General features: G+C 38.9%; 1 protein-coding gene across 7 annotated transcripts in view; it reads right to left on the bottom strand.

Moving 5' to 3' along the window:
* The window catches only part of arb2a (ARB2 cotranscriptional regulator A), a 547,284-nt gene that overhangs the window by 341,905 nt on the left and 186,388 nt on the right, over window positions 1–18,991 (bottom strand). For all 7 annotated transcript variants that reach the window (XM_063068471.1, XM_063068472.1, XM_063068470.1 and 4 more), the window contains one exon: window positions 15,595–15,813. In XM_063068471.1, coding sequence (XP_062924541.1) covers window positions 15,595–15,813 — 219 coding nt within the window. The remainder of the gene's footprint in view (window positions 1–15,594; window positions 15,814–18,991) is intronic.

Raw genomic sequence — 18,991 nt, 5'->3', positions numbered from 1 at the left:
TCCAATCCATTTATTTTTGCAATCACTCTCAGGCTCCAATTGGCGTCAGCCAGCCAGGCCTCCAGTCATCTTCATCTGGCTCCTCTATCAAAAGGTCATAAGTTGCATGTTCAGTGATGAATCTAGCAAAGTGACTGTCTTTCTGTGGCAAAACAAGCAATTAATCACACTCCCTTGACTTTAGTCAACATTACTCTTACTGATCTTCATCAACATCAACATCCAGTAACCAGAATGGGAACTAGATTATCCAGTGCAATACAGTGGTTGTAGGGAAAGATGTAAGGCCGAGTATCTTACAGGAAATGACTCATCTTTGAATCTTCAAGCCTTTTCAGCGTCTGTAAGGCATGATTCAGGAGTGTAGTGCAACACCCTCCATTTGTCTGGATGACTGCTGCTTCAAAAACACTTGATATGCTTTGCACCAATTGGGATGAAGCAGCCTGACTTGCAAACATTCCACCAAGCAATCATTCACTCACTCCACATCCAAAGCACCACAGCTGCACAATATACCTGCTGCAGCAGATCATAAACACTTCAGCATCTTCCCTCAAATATTAGAAAAATTCCTATCACAGCAGGCACATAGAGACATTATTATTTAAAATTTTCTCTAAGCCACATGCCTTTCTAATTCTGAGGGGTCTGTGGTGGAAAGAGTGAGTAGTTTCAAGTTTCTGGGTGTCAGCATCCTGAATGATATATCTTGGACCCACACACTGATGCAATTACGAAGAAGCACACCAAAGGGTCTATTTCAATAGGAGTTTGAGGAGATTTGGTATGTCACCAAAGACTCTTTTAAATTTCTACAGATAACCAGTAAAGAGCATTCTGGCTGGTTACATCAAAGACTGGTACTCCAAAGTGCAGAACTGAAAGAAGTTACAGAAGATTGCAGAATCAGGCTTTGAAGAAATCTTCGAGAGTCAAGAAGGAAGTATACGTCATTGAAAATCCTCACTATCTGGGACATGACCTCTTTGCATTACTGTCATCGGGGAGGGGGTACAGGAGCCTGAAGACCCATACTCAATGTCTAAGAAACAGGTTCTTCCTTTCCTCTATCCCATTCCTTAATGGTCCATGAAGCCATAAACATTACCTTGTTATTCGTGTTTGTACTATTTATGTATTTTTGTAACTTATGATGATTTTTATGTCTTGCACTGTACTACTTGTGCAAAACAACATATTCCACAACATATGTTAGTGATAATAAACCCGATTCTGATTCACTTCCTATTTTTTGCTTCATTTTAACTATGCAGTTACCCTCATCATAAGGAATACAGTGGTTTAAGAAGGCAGTTCTTTGCCAGCTTTTCTGGAACAATGTTGTAAAAATTGTGTATAACATGGTTAATTTCTCCTTCCCTGTGAACACTATGCACCTGTGTTGCTACTGGTAGTAAGTTTTCCATTGCACCAGTGCAGAGATGTACTTATGCATATGATAATAAATTTGATTTTTGACTTTGATACTAGGGAGATAAGCAGTACCCAAACAATTTTGCTATCTAATTAGCATATGATGCTTTGGCAATACACCCAAAAAATAGATTAAATTGTGTTGGAACAATATTTAAATTATTTCAGAAAAATCCTGCTTGCTCCAGTGAGATCACCTTCTTGTTTGATTAAAGCTCCAGAAAGCTGCAAACTCAGGAGTGTTTGTCCCAGGATATATAGGCTCAGCAGCCAGTAAGTTTAGCAATTACCGATTCCTAACCAATGCACTTCAGATATAGATGTAGTGAAAGTGCTGTTCCTCACTACGGAACACCTTTATTCCACATTCCTTTATTAGCATTACATCATTATTTTCCTTTGGATAGTGGTTCTTAAAATGCTCCACTAGTTATCTAAATGGTTTCAGAATTAGGTTCAAGATCACTGGGATATGTCATGAAATTTGCTATTTTGCAGCAGCAGTACATTGCAATAAATTACAAATATAAAAAAATCAACTTTAAGTAGTACAAAAAGAGAGGAGAAAATGATCATGAAGTAGTGTTCATGATTCATTGTCCATTTAGAAACCTATTGGTGGAGGGGAAGCTGTTCCTGAAATGTTTTGTATGTGTCTTCAACAGACCACTTCAAAGCAAATGGTTAACAGTTGACTCCCATGATTCTGGCCAATAAATGTGTAGTAAGGGAAAGGGCAAAAATGAATATGCCCTTCCAATTAGTCAGTAAAAACAATATGATCTGGGTATTGGTTCACAGTGTACAGGAGAAGCATTACTATAGAAAGATTAAGGGTAGTACTAACAGACTGAAGGGCAGATCCTACCCTGGTGTTATCAGACTATTAAATGATTCCTTAGTACAATAAGATGGACTTTTCGCCTCACAATCTAATCCATTATGATTTTGCACCTTATTGTTTACCTGCACTATGCACTTTCTCAGTAACTGTTACATTTTATTCTGCATTGTTATTTTTTTCTACCTTGTTCTACGTCAATGCACTGTGATATTATTTTAGAACATAGAACATAGAATAGTACAGCACATTACAGGCCCATCGGCCCACAATGTTGTGCCAACTCTCAAACCCTGCCTCTCATATAAGCCTCTACCTTAAATTCCTCCATATACCTGTCTAGTAGTCTCTTGAACTTCACCAGTGTATCTGCCTCGACCACTGACTCAGGCAGTGCATTCCACGCCCCAACCACTCTCTGAGTAAAAAAACTTCCTGTAATATCCCCCTTGAACTTCCCTCCCCTTACTTTAAAGCCATGTCCTCTTGTATTGCGCAGTGGTGCCCTGGGGAAGAGGCACTGGCTATCCACTCTATCTATTCCTCTTATTATCTTGTACACCTCTATCATGTCTCCTCTCATCCTCCTTCTCTCCAAAGAGTAAAGCCCTAGCTCCCTTTTTCTATATGTAACAGTATGCAAAACAATCTTTTCACTGTATCTTGATACATGTGACAAAGAAGAAAAAGATTATTTTTATTTGTCACATGTATATACACTGGAACTTGAAAAGTGAAATGCATAGTTCGTGTCAAATCAAATCAGTGAAGATTGTGCTGAGCAGCCTGCAGTTGGTCCCACGCTTCTACCCTCAAAACTGCATGCACAACTCACTAACCCTAACCATACACTTTTGGAATGTGGGTGGAAATTAGAACACCCCAGAGGAAACCCACGCAGTCACAGGGGGATTCAAACCCCAATTTTACAGCTGGTGCTGTAAAGCACAGCACTTACTTCCACGTGACTTGCTGCCCCAATAATACACTAAGTCCAATTCTAATTCTATTTCCAAGGGGGATATCTAGAAGATAAAGGGGTTATGAGATGGATTCGGCAGGTAATGTTAGGGAAAAGCTTAAGAAGCTCTATGACTACATTAAGAGTAAAAGGGTGGCCAGGGAGCGAGTAGGCCCTCTTAGAGATCATCACAGCTGCCTGTGTCTCAGGCTACAGGTGATGGGTGTGGTTTTTAACAAACATTCCTCCCCATTGCTACTGAGGAGAAAATCATGGTAGCTCAAATGATTATGGAAACAAGTGGAGATGTTTTGGAGTACGTTCATATTATCAAGTGGAGGTATCTGCAGCCTTTCAACACATTAAGGTGAATAAATCCTCAGCACCTGACTGGGTGCCTCCTCGGAGTTTTTTGGGAGGGTAGTGAAGAAATTGCAAAGACAATTGCAGAGTTCTTTTCTTCATTGTTAGCCACTGATGAAGTTTCAAAGAATAGAAGATGGTTAATGTTATTCTGCTCATTCAGAAGGTTAGCAAATACAAGCCAGGGAACTGCAGGCTGGTCAGCCTGACATCAGTAATGGGAAGGTAATGAAAGGGGATTCTGAGGGACAGGATCTACCAGCATTTGGACAAAGTCTGATTAGGAGGAGTCTGAGTGGTTTTGTCATGGAAAGTCATGCTTGACAAAGATTTTGAGTTTTTGAAGAGGTAACCAAAATAGTAGATCAGACTATGGATGTTGTTTATTTGGACTTCAGCAACATCCTGTATGGTAGGATGGTCTAGAAGCTTAGGTTCCATGGAATCCCGAGTGAGCTAGTTACTGCAGGCCAATTCAAAATTAGCTCGTACATAAGCAGAAGGTGGTACTGCAGCTGAAGTTAGTTTTTCTAAGTAAAGGTCAATGACTAGTGAAGTGCTGCATTGTTGGTGTTGGAGTCCTTGTTATTCATTATTTATACAAATGATATGGATGCAAATACACAATGCTTGATGAGTAAGTTGCAGATGACATGAAATTAGCAGGTGTTGTTCATAGTGAAGAAGATTATTTAAGATTACAGAAGGACCTTGATCAGTGAAACTGGGCTCAGGAGAGGCAAATGGATTTCAGTACAGACAATTTTGAGGTGATACACTCTGAATCAAACCAGTATAGGACTTCTTACATTATACGTCAATGATTTGGATGATGGAATTGATGGCTATGTTGCAAAGCTTGCAGACGATATGAAGATTGGTGAAGTGGCAGGTAGCTTTAAGGAAGTAAAGACTACAGAAGGATTTAGACAGATTAGGAGATTGGGCAAAGAAGTGGCAGATGGAATACAGTGTCAGGAAGTGTATGGTCATGCACTTGGTAGAAGAAATGAAAGATAGATAGATACATTATTGATCCCAAAGGAAATTGTAGTCACAGTAGCATTACAAGTGCAAAGATATACAAATATTAGAACAGAAGTAAAAAAGAATTAAAAAATAAGTTACCTCAAATAGTATAACAGGAGGAGTTCATCACTTCCCCAGCTATAGGTTGACTCATTATAGAGCCTAATGGCTGAGGGTAAGAATAACCTCAAATAGTGCTCTTTGGAACAGCATAGTTGTCTTAGTCTTTTACTAAAAGTGCCCCTCTGTTTAGCTACGGTGGCATGCAGACAGTGAGAAACAATTTCCAGAAATGCCAGGATTTTCCGTAGGTTCCTTTGTTCAACTCAGCCTCCAGTGTGTCAAGTTTGATTCCTATAACAGAGCCAGCCTTTCTAATCAGTTTATTCAGCCTATTGGCAATGTTGCTATTGCCCCAGCACACCACTGCATAGATTACACTGGTGACAACAGCCAGGTAGAACATGTGAAGGAGAGGCCTGCATACTCCAAAGGACCTCAATCTCCTCAGGAAGTAGAGGCGACTCTGGTCCTTCTTGGACACAGCTTCTGTGTTGGTGCTCCACTCAAGTCTGTCATCCAGGTGCACTCCCAGGTACTTGTAAATCCTCACCATCAATAGCAACAGGGAGCAGTATAATGTTGAGACTTTATAAAGCACTGGTGAGGTCTCACTTGGAGTATTGTGAGCAGTTTTGGGCCCCTTATCTTAGAAAGGATTTGCTGAAACTGGAAAGGGTTCAAAGGAGGTTCACGAAATGATTCCAGGATTGAATGGCTTGTCATAAGAAGAACATGTGATGGTTCTGGGCCTGTATTTACTTGAATTCAGAAGAATGAGTGGTGACTTCATTGAAACCTATCGAATAGTGAAAGGCCCTGATAGAGTTGATGTGGAGAGGATATTTCCTATGATGGGAGAGTCTAAGTCCAGAGGACACCGCCTCAGAATACTGCAGTGTCCTTTCAGAACGGAGATGAAGAGGGATTTCTTCAGCCAGAGAATGGTGAATCTGTGGAGGCCAAGTCTGTATTTATATTTAAGACAGAGGTTGATAGATTCTTGATTGGTCAGGGCGCAAAAGGATAAGGGGAGAAGGCAGGAGACTGGGCTGAAAGGAGTAATGGATCCAGCCATGATGAAATGGTGGAGCAGACTCGATGGGCCAAAAGGCCTGATCTGCTCCTATGTCTTATGGACATGCTTTGAATGATAGGGCACAAGGGAGTGTAATGGAACAGAGGGACCTATGAGAACATGTGCATTGTCCATTGAAAGCCGGTTCAGAGGTAGACACAGTGGTGGAAAAATGCACTTAGCTTGCTGGTCTTCAACCATCAGGGCACTGAGTACAGGAATAGGGACATTATGTTTCAATTCTGTGAGTGTTTGGTGAGGCCACACTTGGCAGTACTGTGTACAGCCTTGGTCACACTGTTATAGGAAAAAAATGGTTAAAATAGAAAGATATTGAGAATGTTGCCAGGATTAGAGGACTTGAGTTACGGGGAGAGGCTGGCCAGGTTACGCCTTCATTCCTTGTTGAACAGGAGAGTGAGTGGTGATCTTACATAAGATTATAAAGGACATAGGTAAGGTGGATGGTAGCAGTGTTTCCCTTAGGGTAGGGGCATCCAAAACTATGGGACATAGATTTAGAGAGAGAAGGAAAGACTTAAAAGGGACTCAAGGGACAACTTCTCCACGCAGGGGGTGGTGAGTATGTGGGATGAGCTGCCAGATTTGCTTGAGGCAGACACAATAGCATCATTTACAATGTACTTGAATAAGTACATGCATTGGTGGAGCCAAACACAGGAAATTTGGATCAGAGGGGTGGAAATTTGGACATTTGGTCTCATTGGGGTGGAGGGTTGGAATCTGTGTTGCATTGATCTATGACTCTATGGGATTGGCCCACACTCAGGTTCTCACCATTTCTAATGAATGGGCAATTTCAGCAATGTGTAGAATGTATTGTCATCTATTGCCTTCATTTTCACAGAGAACCACCCAACAAGTAAGTGTTACTTTAATCCCAAAACTTCCAGCTAATCCCTGTCACTATTTGCTGCAGACAAGTGAAGAATTAGAGGCTGACCATCACCTGTACAATTATAGATAAATGTCACTAATAACTTACCACAATTGGTTTGGGTCAGATCTGATTGACCTCTGCCCTACCGACCCCAAAAGATCACTACCAGGATTATGGATTATCCCAATGCCAAATGGCCTTCACATATAAAACCAGCTTCAAAATTTTAAAATGAAATTAGTGCCCAGTGGACTAAAGATTAGTTTAAGTCAAGTTTCACCTGTATTCTTGGAGAATAAAGTAAGACCTAGAAGCTCAAAACTCACATGACATTTTGCATTGAGTTGAATCAGCTTACATCTAGCAAGGTGCAGATATCAAACGTGCATCCTGAGGTGGCTTGAGGTGTTTAAACTAAACCCAAGACCATGACCAGGACCAGGGGTTAGTTAGCTCATAGGTAAATCATCTAAGGAATATCAGGAATATCATTCAAGTTGAGATACCCTGAGAAATTATTTTTTTTATTGGCCCTGTATTATGGCCAAAACGGCAAAATAAGTCAGCCTTTTAAACAGGAAGAGTTACCAGTATTATTTTTAAAGAGATTCAAAATTCCATCTTGCCATTTGGTTTTCAGAATAAAAAAACTTTAAAAGTAACATCTCATTAAAGAAGTGTATATATTATAAAGATTATCTGAAACAAGCTGTCAGTGCACAACCTTCTGGCGTTAAGCTAATCTCAGAAAATTTGGTAGTGCATTATTTCTAATCAATAACTAATTAACAAAGTACAATAGAAGTTGCAATGGTTCTTAGATTCCTTGTTAAAAATGGCTTTTGGCTGAACAGGAGCAGAAAGGTCGTCTTCTTGACATCTCCGCAAGCCTTTCAACACTGTGCCACTGTCAGATTAAATTACCTTTTAGCAATAATTGACAGAAGTTAAAGCAGAGTCAAGACTGTTACAGAAGGTTGTCATAATGACATTGTGGTAAATTGTGATATGAATGTCTTCTGACCTCATATCTTATTTTTTTTGGTTGACCTGATCAGAAGATTAAGAGGAAACCTCTGTCATGAACTTCAGAGATCTTGTCTCAGAAGGCTTTTTGAGCATTAGATATTGCATGGTAAGTAATCACAAAGGATGAGGTTAAAATGGTATTCCATATCCCAATAACGTAAGTCTAAAAACATCAGCATTTCCACTTCATCAGTGGATTCCGGTTAATTGGAAACATAGAAAACCTACAGCACAATACAGGCCCTATTTTGGACAACTCTTTTAGAACAAAAACTAATCGAGAAAATAATTGGGATTCCCTACATATATTTGGGACACTAAGCCACTTAATTGGGACAGACTGTTGCCAAACAATTTCTAACTAGCATCAGTTGTGTGTACTTGTGTGGCCATTAAACACAGTGCTTATAGCAAAAAGTTTTCAAATAGCGTCAGTTGCATGTGTTTACTTTCAAAAACAGTGACTTTTATCACTGGTAGTTGGTGAGAAATAAGCAATAAGACAATTCAGAACTGGTTTGCTCACTGTTGTTTCAAGCATTCGAGCTTGGAGTTGCCAGATATAGTCAGGAGTGAAAATGAAACAATTTCATTACTTTAACAAGTTAGAAACTATGAAGAATTTTAAAGTATTAACCATAATCTTGAACATTAGAATGTCACCACCATTGCATGAAGGTAGACTATTATCTGCAATAGGTGTCTGCACAGATTTTGTTCATTTACAATCAATCAAAACAACATGGCACCATACATTGAATGAATTCTTCCATCAATAACTATTAGGAACCAATACACAGTTTTATAGTACTGTAGTAGTAATGGTAATGTTCTATCTTGTTCTGTATTTCATTTAAATACATCATATTTTACTCAATTAAAAGGTAGTTTGTTTTATATACCTTTTTAACTATTTGCATGAAACTTCAGCTAGTTGGATATATCAGCAAGGGAGATGAGGTTGAGTACAGGGCTACGGTAGGAAACTTTGTCACATGGTGTGAGCAGAATTATCTGCAGCTTAATGTGAAAAAGACTAAGGAGCTGGTGGTAGACCTGAGGAGAGCTAAGGTACCAGTGACCTCTGTTTCCATCCAGGGGGTCAGTGTGGACATGGTGGAGGATTACAAATACCTGGGGATACGAATTGACAATAAACTGAACTGGTCTAAGAACACTGAGGCTGTCTACAAGAAGGGTCAGAGCCGTCTCTATTTCTGAGGAGACTGAGGTCCTTTAACATCTGCCGGACGATGCTGAGGATGTTCTACGAGTCTATGGTGGCCAGTGCTATCATGTTTGCTGTTGTGTGCTGGGGCAGCAGGCTGAGGGTAGCAGACACCAACAGAATCAACAAACTCATTCATAAGGCCAGTGATGTTGTGGGGATGGAACTGGACTCTCTCACGGTGGTGTCTGAAAAGAGGATGATGTCTAAGTTGCATGCCATCTTGGTCAATGTCTCCCATCCACTACATAATCTACTGGGTGGGCACAGGAGTACATTCAGCCAGAGACTCATTCCTCCGAGATGCAGTATAGAGCGTCACAGGAAGTCATTCCTGCCTGTGGCCATCAAACTTTACAACTCCTCCTTTGGAGGGTCAGACACCCTGAGCCGATAGGCTGGTCCTGGACTTATTTCATAATTTACTGGCATATTTTACATATTACTGTTTAACTCTTTATGGTTCTATTACTATTTATTATTTATGGTGCAACTGTAACGAAAACCAATTTCCCCCGTGATCAATAAAGTATGACTATGGAGCAGACACTTAATTGGGCCAAAATGCATTGGTTCCAATATGTCTCAATTAACCTAGAGCACTATAACTGTAATAAAGGAGCAAGTGCTTACAATAACTTGCTTGCCACTGGGCTTTAAACTTGATAAATATTAAGATATGTAACAAAGCTGAAGTAAAATATTCGAGCATAAACTTCAAACTCCACTGCTAATCCTCATTCTTTAAAGCACTCTCTCAACTATTCCAGTTAATACCACGTATGCACATTTTATTCTGGTTCCACAGTCATTAAAGTCTTTATTATATTTTATCATTTAGTTAAAAGAACCTAGGTAAATGGATTAGTGTTAAAATTTTAGGACAATTTCAGTTCTCAGATCCCTGTGACAAGGGACTCTCTGCTACTCTATGAACTAAAGCCTGTAATTTATTTTAAAAAACTACTTTAATTGAGATTTGGCAAGGATAAGAGAATAGGCACACTGCAGAGGCCCATCAAAGCTGCAGTTCTGAGAAAAAAAAAGTGAATGGTTGAAGTAGTTAAGAGCTTATTAATGTGTAAAAAGAACTGTATTAATCAAATGAATTTTATTTTTAACTTGTTGACAGGAAATGCCATTAAACAATCTTCAGTCTTGAATGTTAGTTACATTTTTGTACATTGAAGATGATTACTTTGTTTATATGATTTCTCATGCTGAAATTAATATCCCTAAAGACCAGAATCTTTAAGGCACATTGCTATACAAATAAGAAGGTTTTAAAGTAACTTTGAGTACTTTAGGAAAACTCATTGCAAGTGTTAGCGGTGGAAATAACCACTGTGCAACTGGGTGCTGGACTTCCTAACCAACAGACGTCAGGTGCTCAGGATGCACAACCACTCCTCCTTTTCCTTCATCCTCAACATGGGTGCCTCTCAGGACTGTGTGCTGAGCCCATTGCTGTACACTCTGCGCACACATGACTGGACAGTCAAATACCTGAGCCATCACATTGTCAAGTGCGCTGATGACATGAGACTAGCTGGGCTCATCACTAATGATGATGAGACGGCCTACAGAGAGGAGGTGGAAGAGCTCGCCTAACATCAATTTATGGACATAAATGTTTATAAGCTATCTTACGTATTTACATTTATTGTGAGTTTTTTTAGTATTATTATTCTGTTTTTTATCTCTTGTGTTTTTTTGTGCTGCATCGAATCTGAGGTAACAATTATTTTGTTCTCCTTACACTTGTATACAGGAAATGACATTAGACAATCTTGAATCTTGAATATAACAGTTAATATTTTTTAAATAAAATACAGGGAAAGGGATGACTTTGAGGAAAATTATAACAGCTGCGCACCAAAAAATTCAGATGACTGCAAAAAAAAGTAACAGGATGCTCACAATTAGAAGCAAGAGAAAAAAAGAATGTTGAAGTGAGTAGTTAACATAAATTACAAGTTTCCCCAAAATAAAACAACTCCCCTTCACATACATATCAGTAAGATCACTCAAAGAACACTACAGTACAGTACAGGCCCTATGACCATGAAGTTATGACAATCCTTTAATCTAATCTAAGATCAATCATTCAAAAGATATTTTCAAAGTTCTCCTGCATCATTTTGCATGGGCTCTGTGCTGCATCTATATCTACAATATAATTGGAATGTTTGGCAAACCTACGGTTTTCTTATATGTAATAATATAATTCTGAATAGTAAGAGAATATAGAAGGTACATTTGAAGTATTTGTAAGTACATGGAGAAAATTACAACCTTGATAATTAAGAAATAAGTAAACAAAAATAGAAAGAAAATTTATACATGTGTGAATTTTTCAAACAGCACTATATATGACCACCTTTAAGCACCAAGGACAGCTTCTATACCACTGTTTTAAGACTCTTGAACAGACCTCTTGTAGGTTAAGGATGAACTCTTGACTTCATAATCTATTTCACTATGACTTTGCACCTTATTGTCTGCCTGCATTGCACTTTCTTTGTAAAGGGAGAACAACTACATTATGAAGGGTCTCGGCCTGAAATGTCGACTCTTTAAGTTCAAAGATCAAAGTAAATTTTATGATCAAAGTTCATATATATCACTGTATATACAACCATAAGATTCATTTTTCTGCAGGCATATTCAGCAAATCTATAGAATAGAAACTATATCAGGATCAATGAAAGATCAACCAGAGTGCAGAAGACAACAAAATCTGCAAATGGGAGGGATATGGTCTGTGTGCAGGTCAGTGGGACTAGGCAGTAAATGGTTCGGCACAGCCAAGAAGGGCCAAAAGGCCTGTTTCTGTGCTGTAGTTTCTATGGTTCTATGGTTCTATGTAAATATAAATAAATAGCAATAAATAATGAGAACATGAGATAACAAGAGTCCTTAAAGTGAGATCATTGGATGTGGGAACATCTCAATGAATGGGTAAGTGTGTGCAGTTATCCCCTTTTGTTCAGGAGCCTGATGGTTGTGGGGTGGTAACTGTTCCTGAACCTGGTGGTGCGAGTCCTGAGGATCTTGTACCTGCTATCTGATGGTAGCAGCAAGAAAAGAGCATGGCTTTGGTGGTGGAGATCTCTGACAATGGATGCTGCTTTCCTACAACAACGTTTTGTGTAGATGTCCTCAGTATTCCTTTTGTATTCCTCACCATAGATATTGCCTGACCTTCTGAGTTCCTACTGCATTTTTTGTGTGTAACATTATATCCTCCATTCTCTTATTTATTTTCCCTTATACTACCTCAGTGTACTTACATTTTAAAATGATCTGCAAGGATGAAACACACAAAATGCTGGAGGAACTCAGCAGGTCAGGCAGCATCTCTGGAAATGAATAAACAGTTGATGTTTCGGGTCAAGACCCTTCATCAGGACTGGAAAGGAAGAAGGAAGACACCCAGAATAAGAAGGTGGGCACAGGGGAAACTAGAAGGTTATTGGTGAAGCCAGGTGGATGGAAAAGGTAAAGGACTGGGAAGGAAGGAAAGGGGAGGAGAGTGGACCATGGGAGAAAGGAAAAAAGAAAGGGCACCAAGGGGAGGTGGTAGGTAGGTGAGGTAAAAAGGTAAGAGTCAGACTGGGGAATAAAAGAAAAGGAAAGGGGAGGGGAAAAGAAAAAGGGAAATGAAAAAAAACAGGAAAAAATTACGGGAAGGAGAAATTGATGTTCATGCTGTCAGGTTGGAGTCCGCCTTGACGGAATATGAGGTGTTGCTCCTCCAACTTGAGAGTGGCCTCATTGTGTCAGAAGAGGAGACCTATGGACTGACATGTTGGATCTGTATGGATGGCTTGTTTTCCACTGTATCTCATTACATGTGACAATTATAAACCAAATCCAGTTTCAGATATATGAGTACTTAAACTGGTGTATCAAATACAGTATTTGTATCTTGTTAGCAGAAGATTATTTTAGATTGTAGATTTTAAATTACAGTCTTGGTTTATACATTTTTCTACTTTTAGTCAACACAGGAAGTTATATTCACCACAATAATAGAAACAAACAGAAAATATCGCTGCACAAATATTAACTTCTGATGTTCATTTGAAATTGTTTTTTCCCATAAATTTAGAGGATTCTGTTTTTATGTTGGTGAAGAACACTTCAAACAAGTACTTGTTCCCACAGTAGAAGCCAAAGATTTTAGAAGATTAGGCTTTGATGGATCAGTAACAGAAAGACACTTTACTATACAACTATTTTCTAAAAAAGGAAGCAATTTGTAGATCATTGTTGATGCTGTTGAAGTCAAAACATTTTCCCAAGTGAGAGAAACTTATAAATGAACAAACTGTAACAAATGTAATCTTCAGTATATTTACTCATTATTTGATGTTCAAATAACACACACAGAAATCAGTCTCAATCATCCAAGAAAAATAACCTGAGGAATTTGCTCTTTGGAGAGAACAAATGCACCCTGATCTGCTGCGAACTTTTCAATGCAATCAGCCTTTAGGTCATAATTCTAATGCTTCATATGAAAAAGAAAGTACCAAGGATTGAGTAAAGCCAAGTCAAAATGTAACATGTCAGGAAATAACCACATGCTTGCTACGTCTGAATGAAAGTTAAAAAAGGGTAGCTGACAATCTGTTTGGAAAGTTAACATTAGGTATAGATAATGTTATGTAGTGCCGCATTTTATCCTCCGCAACAATCATAGAGAATAAGAACAGACCAAACTAGAGGTGGAATATGTTGACATGATGTATGGTTTGCCTAGTTTCTGATACCAACCATGATCAGCACCTCCTTCAGCAAAGAATGCTGGTACGTACACTAACTAGCCACTTTATTGGATACACCTTCTGCTAATGCAAATATCTAATCAGCCAATCATGTGGCAGCAACTCTATGCATAAAAGCATGCAGACATAGCCAAGAGATACAGCTGTTCAGACCAAACATATTAATGGTGAAGAAATGTGATCTAAGTGACTTTGACTATGGAATGATTGTTGGTGCCAGACAATGAGGCTTGAATGTCTCGGAACCTGCTAATCTCCTGGGATTTTCATGCACAACAGTCTCTAGAGTTTACAGTGAATGCTGCTAGAAACAAAAAAACATCCAGTGAGTGGCAGTTCTGTGGGTGAAAAGGCCTTGTTAATGAGAGAGGTCAGAGGAGAATGGCCAGACTGGTTCAAGCTGACAGGAGGGCGACATTAACTCAAATAACCACATGTTACAGCAATGGCGTGCAGAAGACCATCTCTGAATGCACAACACGTCAAACACTTAAATGGATGGGCTACATCAACAGAAGACCATGAACGTACACTCAGTGGACACTTTATTAGGTACAGTAGGTACTTATTAAAGTGGCCACTGAGTCTATAGTGCTGCACAGTTCCCATCTTTCTGATAACCACTGGCAAAAGCCTCTGCAAAGAAGACATGGCAGGGGTTCCTTCACAAACAGAATCAAAGATAATATCATCTGCTGGATCCATTTTGCCAAGTAATAGCATAAACAAAGCTAACAGTATTCAAAGACATAATACTACAGTCAGCATACAAAATTATTGTAATGATGCATGAAATTTCAAGTTAGAACCATTACACAAAACTTCAGGTTGGTGCCATGATCAGTAATGCACTTGCATTTTGGAAGTTCACAGTGTCTTGGCCATGCAAAATTGCATTTGATTTTATGTCCAGGATTCCCTTTTGGATGTCAGCTTTCAAAATGAAGGTGCATGGTGAGAATAGTGCAACAATTAGCATAACTCACAGCTTTTTGTCAAATAAGCATATTCCACTCTTCACTTTCTGATTCACTATGCAAGATAATCTTGATTTCTAGAGTTACCTAAACATATAATATCACTGACTGATATTTTGAAGTTATAACTTGCAACAACTATGGACTTATTATGAACTCTTCCGTCAACTTTTAAGGTGGAAAACTTCTCAAGTGCAATGTGAACTCTGGATTCTATTAACCACCTTTTGCTGTTATATCAACGTGGAAGCAATGTATAATGCATAGTATAGATGCAAGGCACCAGCTAATGTCAAAGAATGAATAATATTGTCTCTGCCCCCTGCAGAAATGGGGAACTGTGGACAGGACTGTTATAACGATCTCATGCTGCTAACATTACAAAGTGTAAGGGTGCACTGAATAAGTGATAGGGTAGAGCAAGGAAAGCACTTGCTCATTATAACACACCATTAGCATTCAACCATAAATATTTATCATGATGTTAATAATTTTTTTCTGTTGTGTTACAGCTTCACTCCCATACATCTTTTAGAATTGCTGCACATTACATTCCTTGGATTTAGCAAAGCCATGCCTATAAAGTAGATTATTTATGACATTTCATAGATAATGCTTAGCTTTCAATTACATAAAAAAATCTATAAACGATTTTTGATTTTTGTGTACATCCAGAAAGATAAAAAAAATGTAGTATGTTAGATTATTGTGTTATTATGGTACTTAAAACATTAATTAAACACAAGTTTTTTGTAAAATGTTTTAAGCACTTTTGTGAGAAGTTTGTTTTTAAATTTGTAAAGAGACTTGATGAAATATTCTTGTTTGTTCGTACAAGTTAGCATAAGCAAATTGATGAAAAAATCTATTATTGATGAAAAGTAAAAAAAAACTAACCCTGATAGGGATGTGCTTTGTTTCTTTTTCCTTTTGAGGATTCCGATACTTCTCATAAATATTTCGCTGCTTCTTCGTCTCCTTCTGACTGTCATCTTTCTTTTCTTTCTTTTCCACTGGCTCATCGGTGTCATTTGCAGAGGACTGCTCAGGTTTTTGAGGCTCCTCCACTTCTATGTAGTTTTCATTGGTATTTAGAACTATTACTCCATATCCTTCCTGAGTGAAAAAAGAAAAAAAAACTATTACATTTTACAAAATTGTGCTTACAAGTGAAATAATAAAGTCATTAGAATCTGATTTAACTTATGACTCCTTTAATCTGTCAAAATTTTGGTTAAATTTATAGTGTTGTGTATTTCAGTAATATTTGAGTAACATTGTAGATATATTGTCTGATGAAGCAGTGTTTGTTGTTTACATAATTTATTACTAGTTATATGTAAAAATACGTAAATGACATTTATCCTCACGCCACCACATCATAAATACGTGTTTCACTTAAAGTCAAACGAAACTAAGACACACATCTCCTGGCTCTGTGTTTTTCTTTCAATTAGTTATATAAACTGGACAGAGTTACAAAATGAAACATATAGTATAGTTGTATTAACATTTAGAGCTTATAAAAGAATATATAGGAGCAGTCACTCCACAAACAAGAGAAAATCTGCAGATGCTGGAAATCCAAAGCAACACACACAAAATGCTGAAGGAACTCAGCAGGTCAGGCAGCATCTATGGAAAAGAGTAAACAGTCAATGCTTTGGGTCGAGGCCTTTCATCAGGACTGGACAGAAAGTGGGAAGGAGTCAGACTAACAAGGTGGGGGTAGAGGCTCCCCTCACCCCCATCTTCTCACTCTGACGGCTCATCTTCTTTTCTCCAGTTCTGATAAAAAGGTCTTGGTCCGAACATCAACTTCGGATGCAGTCTGGCCAGCTGAGCTTCCCAGCATGTTGTGTGCATTGTAGGAATAGTCACTGGACACTTGGACTTTCAAGCCTGATCTGCAATTTATCAAGACCATGGCTGACATAGTGTAGGAAGCATGGTACTGTAGCAGTTATTACAGCACCAGCAACGTAGGTTCAATTCTCTCTGCTGTCTGTTAGGAGTTCGGACGTTCTCCCCATGACCACGTGGGTTTTCTCCCACATTCCAAAGACAAATGGGTGAGTAAGTTAATTGATCACATGTGTGTAATTGGGCTGGAAGGCCTTGATATCATGCTGTAACACTAAATAAATAAATAAATAAATTCTACCTCAATGCTAGTGTTCTGCACAGGTCCCATATCACTGAAAATCCAGAAATCTACCAAGAAGGAATGGGGCTTGTTTTGCTGTTGTTTTGTTGCTTCTTGTATTCTGTGCTGCTCTGCCGAGCACTGTGGGCATGCAATGTTGGTGCTGGAATGTGTGGCGACACTTATGGGCTGCTCCCAGAGCACCCGCAGGTGTGTTTGTTATTAACACAAAAGATACGTTTCACTGCATATTTCGATGAAGACGTGATCAATAAACTTGACTTTTGAATATCTAGTTTTATTGAGGGTTGAAAAATGAATCCCCTTTGAAGTCTTTAAACATTGGTTAAAATTCATGATAAATATACTTGAATCTTGAATCTAGAATTAACTCAATTCTTGAGCCTCCACAGCCCTTCCAGGAGAGGGAATTCCAAACATTCACCAACATCTGCATGAATAAATTTCTTTTCAACTCAACACTAAATAAGCTACTCTTTATTCTGAGACTTTTTATTCTGAGTGATCTGACTACCTCAGCCAGCGAAAATATCCTCCCTACAACCAGCCTGTGAAGCCCTGTAAGAGGTTTTGATGTTGTTTGAAAAGACTTACCCTTCTAAAATCTAGAGAGAAAGTCTTTTGAGAAAGTCCCTTGCATGGTTAGATCACAGAGTCAGGTGGAATATACTGACATCTATGCAAGGTAAATGCTCCATCTGTAACAGTCCACTGAGTCTTTACTACACTCTCTCTGTGGCATTTATTTCCTTTCCTTTCTTGGGTAGGAATAATTTTGATCTCCTCACACAGTAGCACAGTGCCACAGTAGCAAAGTGGTTAGTGTGATGCATTTGCAGCTCAGGGAGTTTCGGAGTTCAATTCCAGCACCATCTGTAAGGAGTTTATATGGTTCTCCCCGTGAATCATGTGTGTTTCCTCTGGGTGTCTGGTTTCCTCCCATAGTCCAAAGGCATACCAGTTGGTAGTTAATTGGTCATTGCCAATTGTCCTGTGATTAGGCTAGTGCTAAATAGATGGGTTGCTGGACAGTGTACCTCGTTGGGTTGGCAAATAAATAAATAAATAAATAAATTATTTTCCATGTGTAGTTTCATTAAGGCCCCTTAGAGTTATGTCAAGGCACTTTACTCCTGTTCTCAAATTGGTCGTAGTAAATAAATTGAATTGAACTGAATTGATTTTTTGATTTTATTTCTTACATTATTCACATACATGGGGAATAAAAATCATTATGTTCTGTCTCCACCTGAATATGCAATGTGCAATTTATAGTAATTTGTAATAAATAGTATGTACAGCAAGACAGTCAATATAGCATAGCAATATAATTCTATCAGTGTGAATTAATCAGTCTGATGGCCTGGTGGATAAGCTGTCCCAGAGCCTGTTAGTCCCAGCTATAATGCTGTGATACCGTTTCCTGGATGGTAGCAGCTGGAACAATTTGTGGCTGGGGTGACTCGGATCCCCAATGATCCTTTGGGCCCTTTTTACACACCTGTCTTTGTAAATATCCTGAACAGTGGGAAGATACATTGGGCTGTCCGCATCACTCTCTGCAGAGTCCTGCGATTGAAGGAATGGTGTGACCACAGTAAATGATGCTCGGTTTAAAGAATTCATACTTGTTGCAGCAAACTCTGAGCTTGTAATCTTCTAATCTTTTTAATACTGTCCTGAGATTTTGGAGATGCTTCTTGTTGTCCATAACGGTAACAAAGATGTCATCTCGGTAACACTGAGTGCCTGGACAGCTTTGCAGCACCTGATCCATAGCTTTCTGCCAGAGTGCAGGTGCAGAAGTATTCCAAAAATAAGCCTATTACAGTGATAAAGCCCTTTGTGAGTGTTTATAGCGAGAAACACTTTGGACTCTTCTTCCATCTCCATCTGTAGATAAGACTTGGTTCAGTCCACTTTGGTAAAGTGATTCCCTCCAGAGAGGTTTGCAAAGATATCCTCTCTCATGGGTAGAGGGTATTGATCTACTTACAGCACTGGGTTGATGATAATCTTAAGATCACCACAGATCCTGACAGACCCATTCTTCTTGGCTACTGGGAACCACTGGCATTGCCCATGGGCTCCACTCAACCTTGGAAAGAATTCCTTCAGTCTCCATGC

The sequence above is a fragment of the Mobula hypostoma genome, chromosome 16 (assembly GCF_963921235.1).
Source record: "Mobula hypostoma chromosome 16, sMobHyp1.1, whole genome shotgun sequence".
Lineage (NCBI taxonomy): Eukaryota > Metazoa > Chordata > Chondrichthyes > Myliobatiformes > Myliobatidae > Mobula > Mobula hypostoma.
The sequence above is the reverse complement of the archived record's forward strand: the minus strand, read 5'-3'. Positions and strand labels throughout refer to the sequence as shown.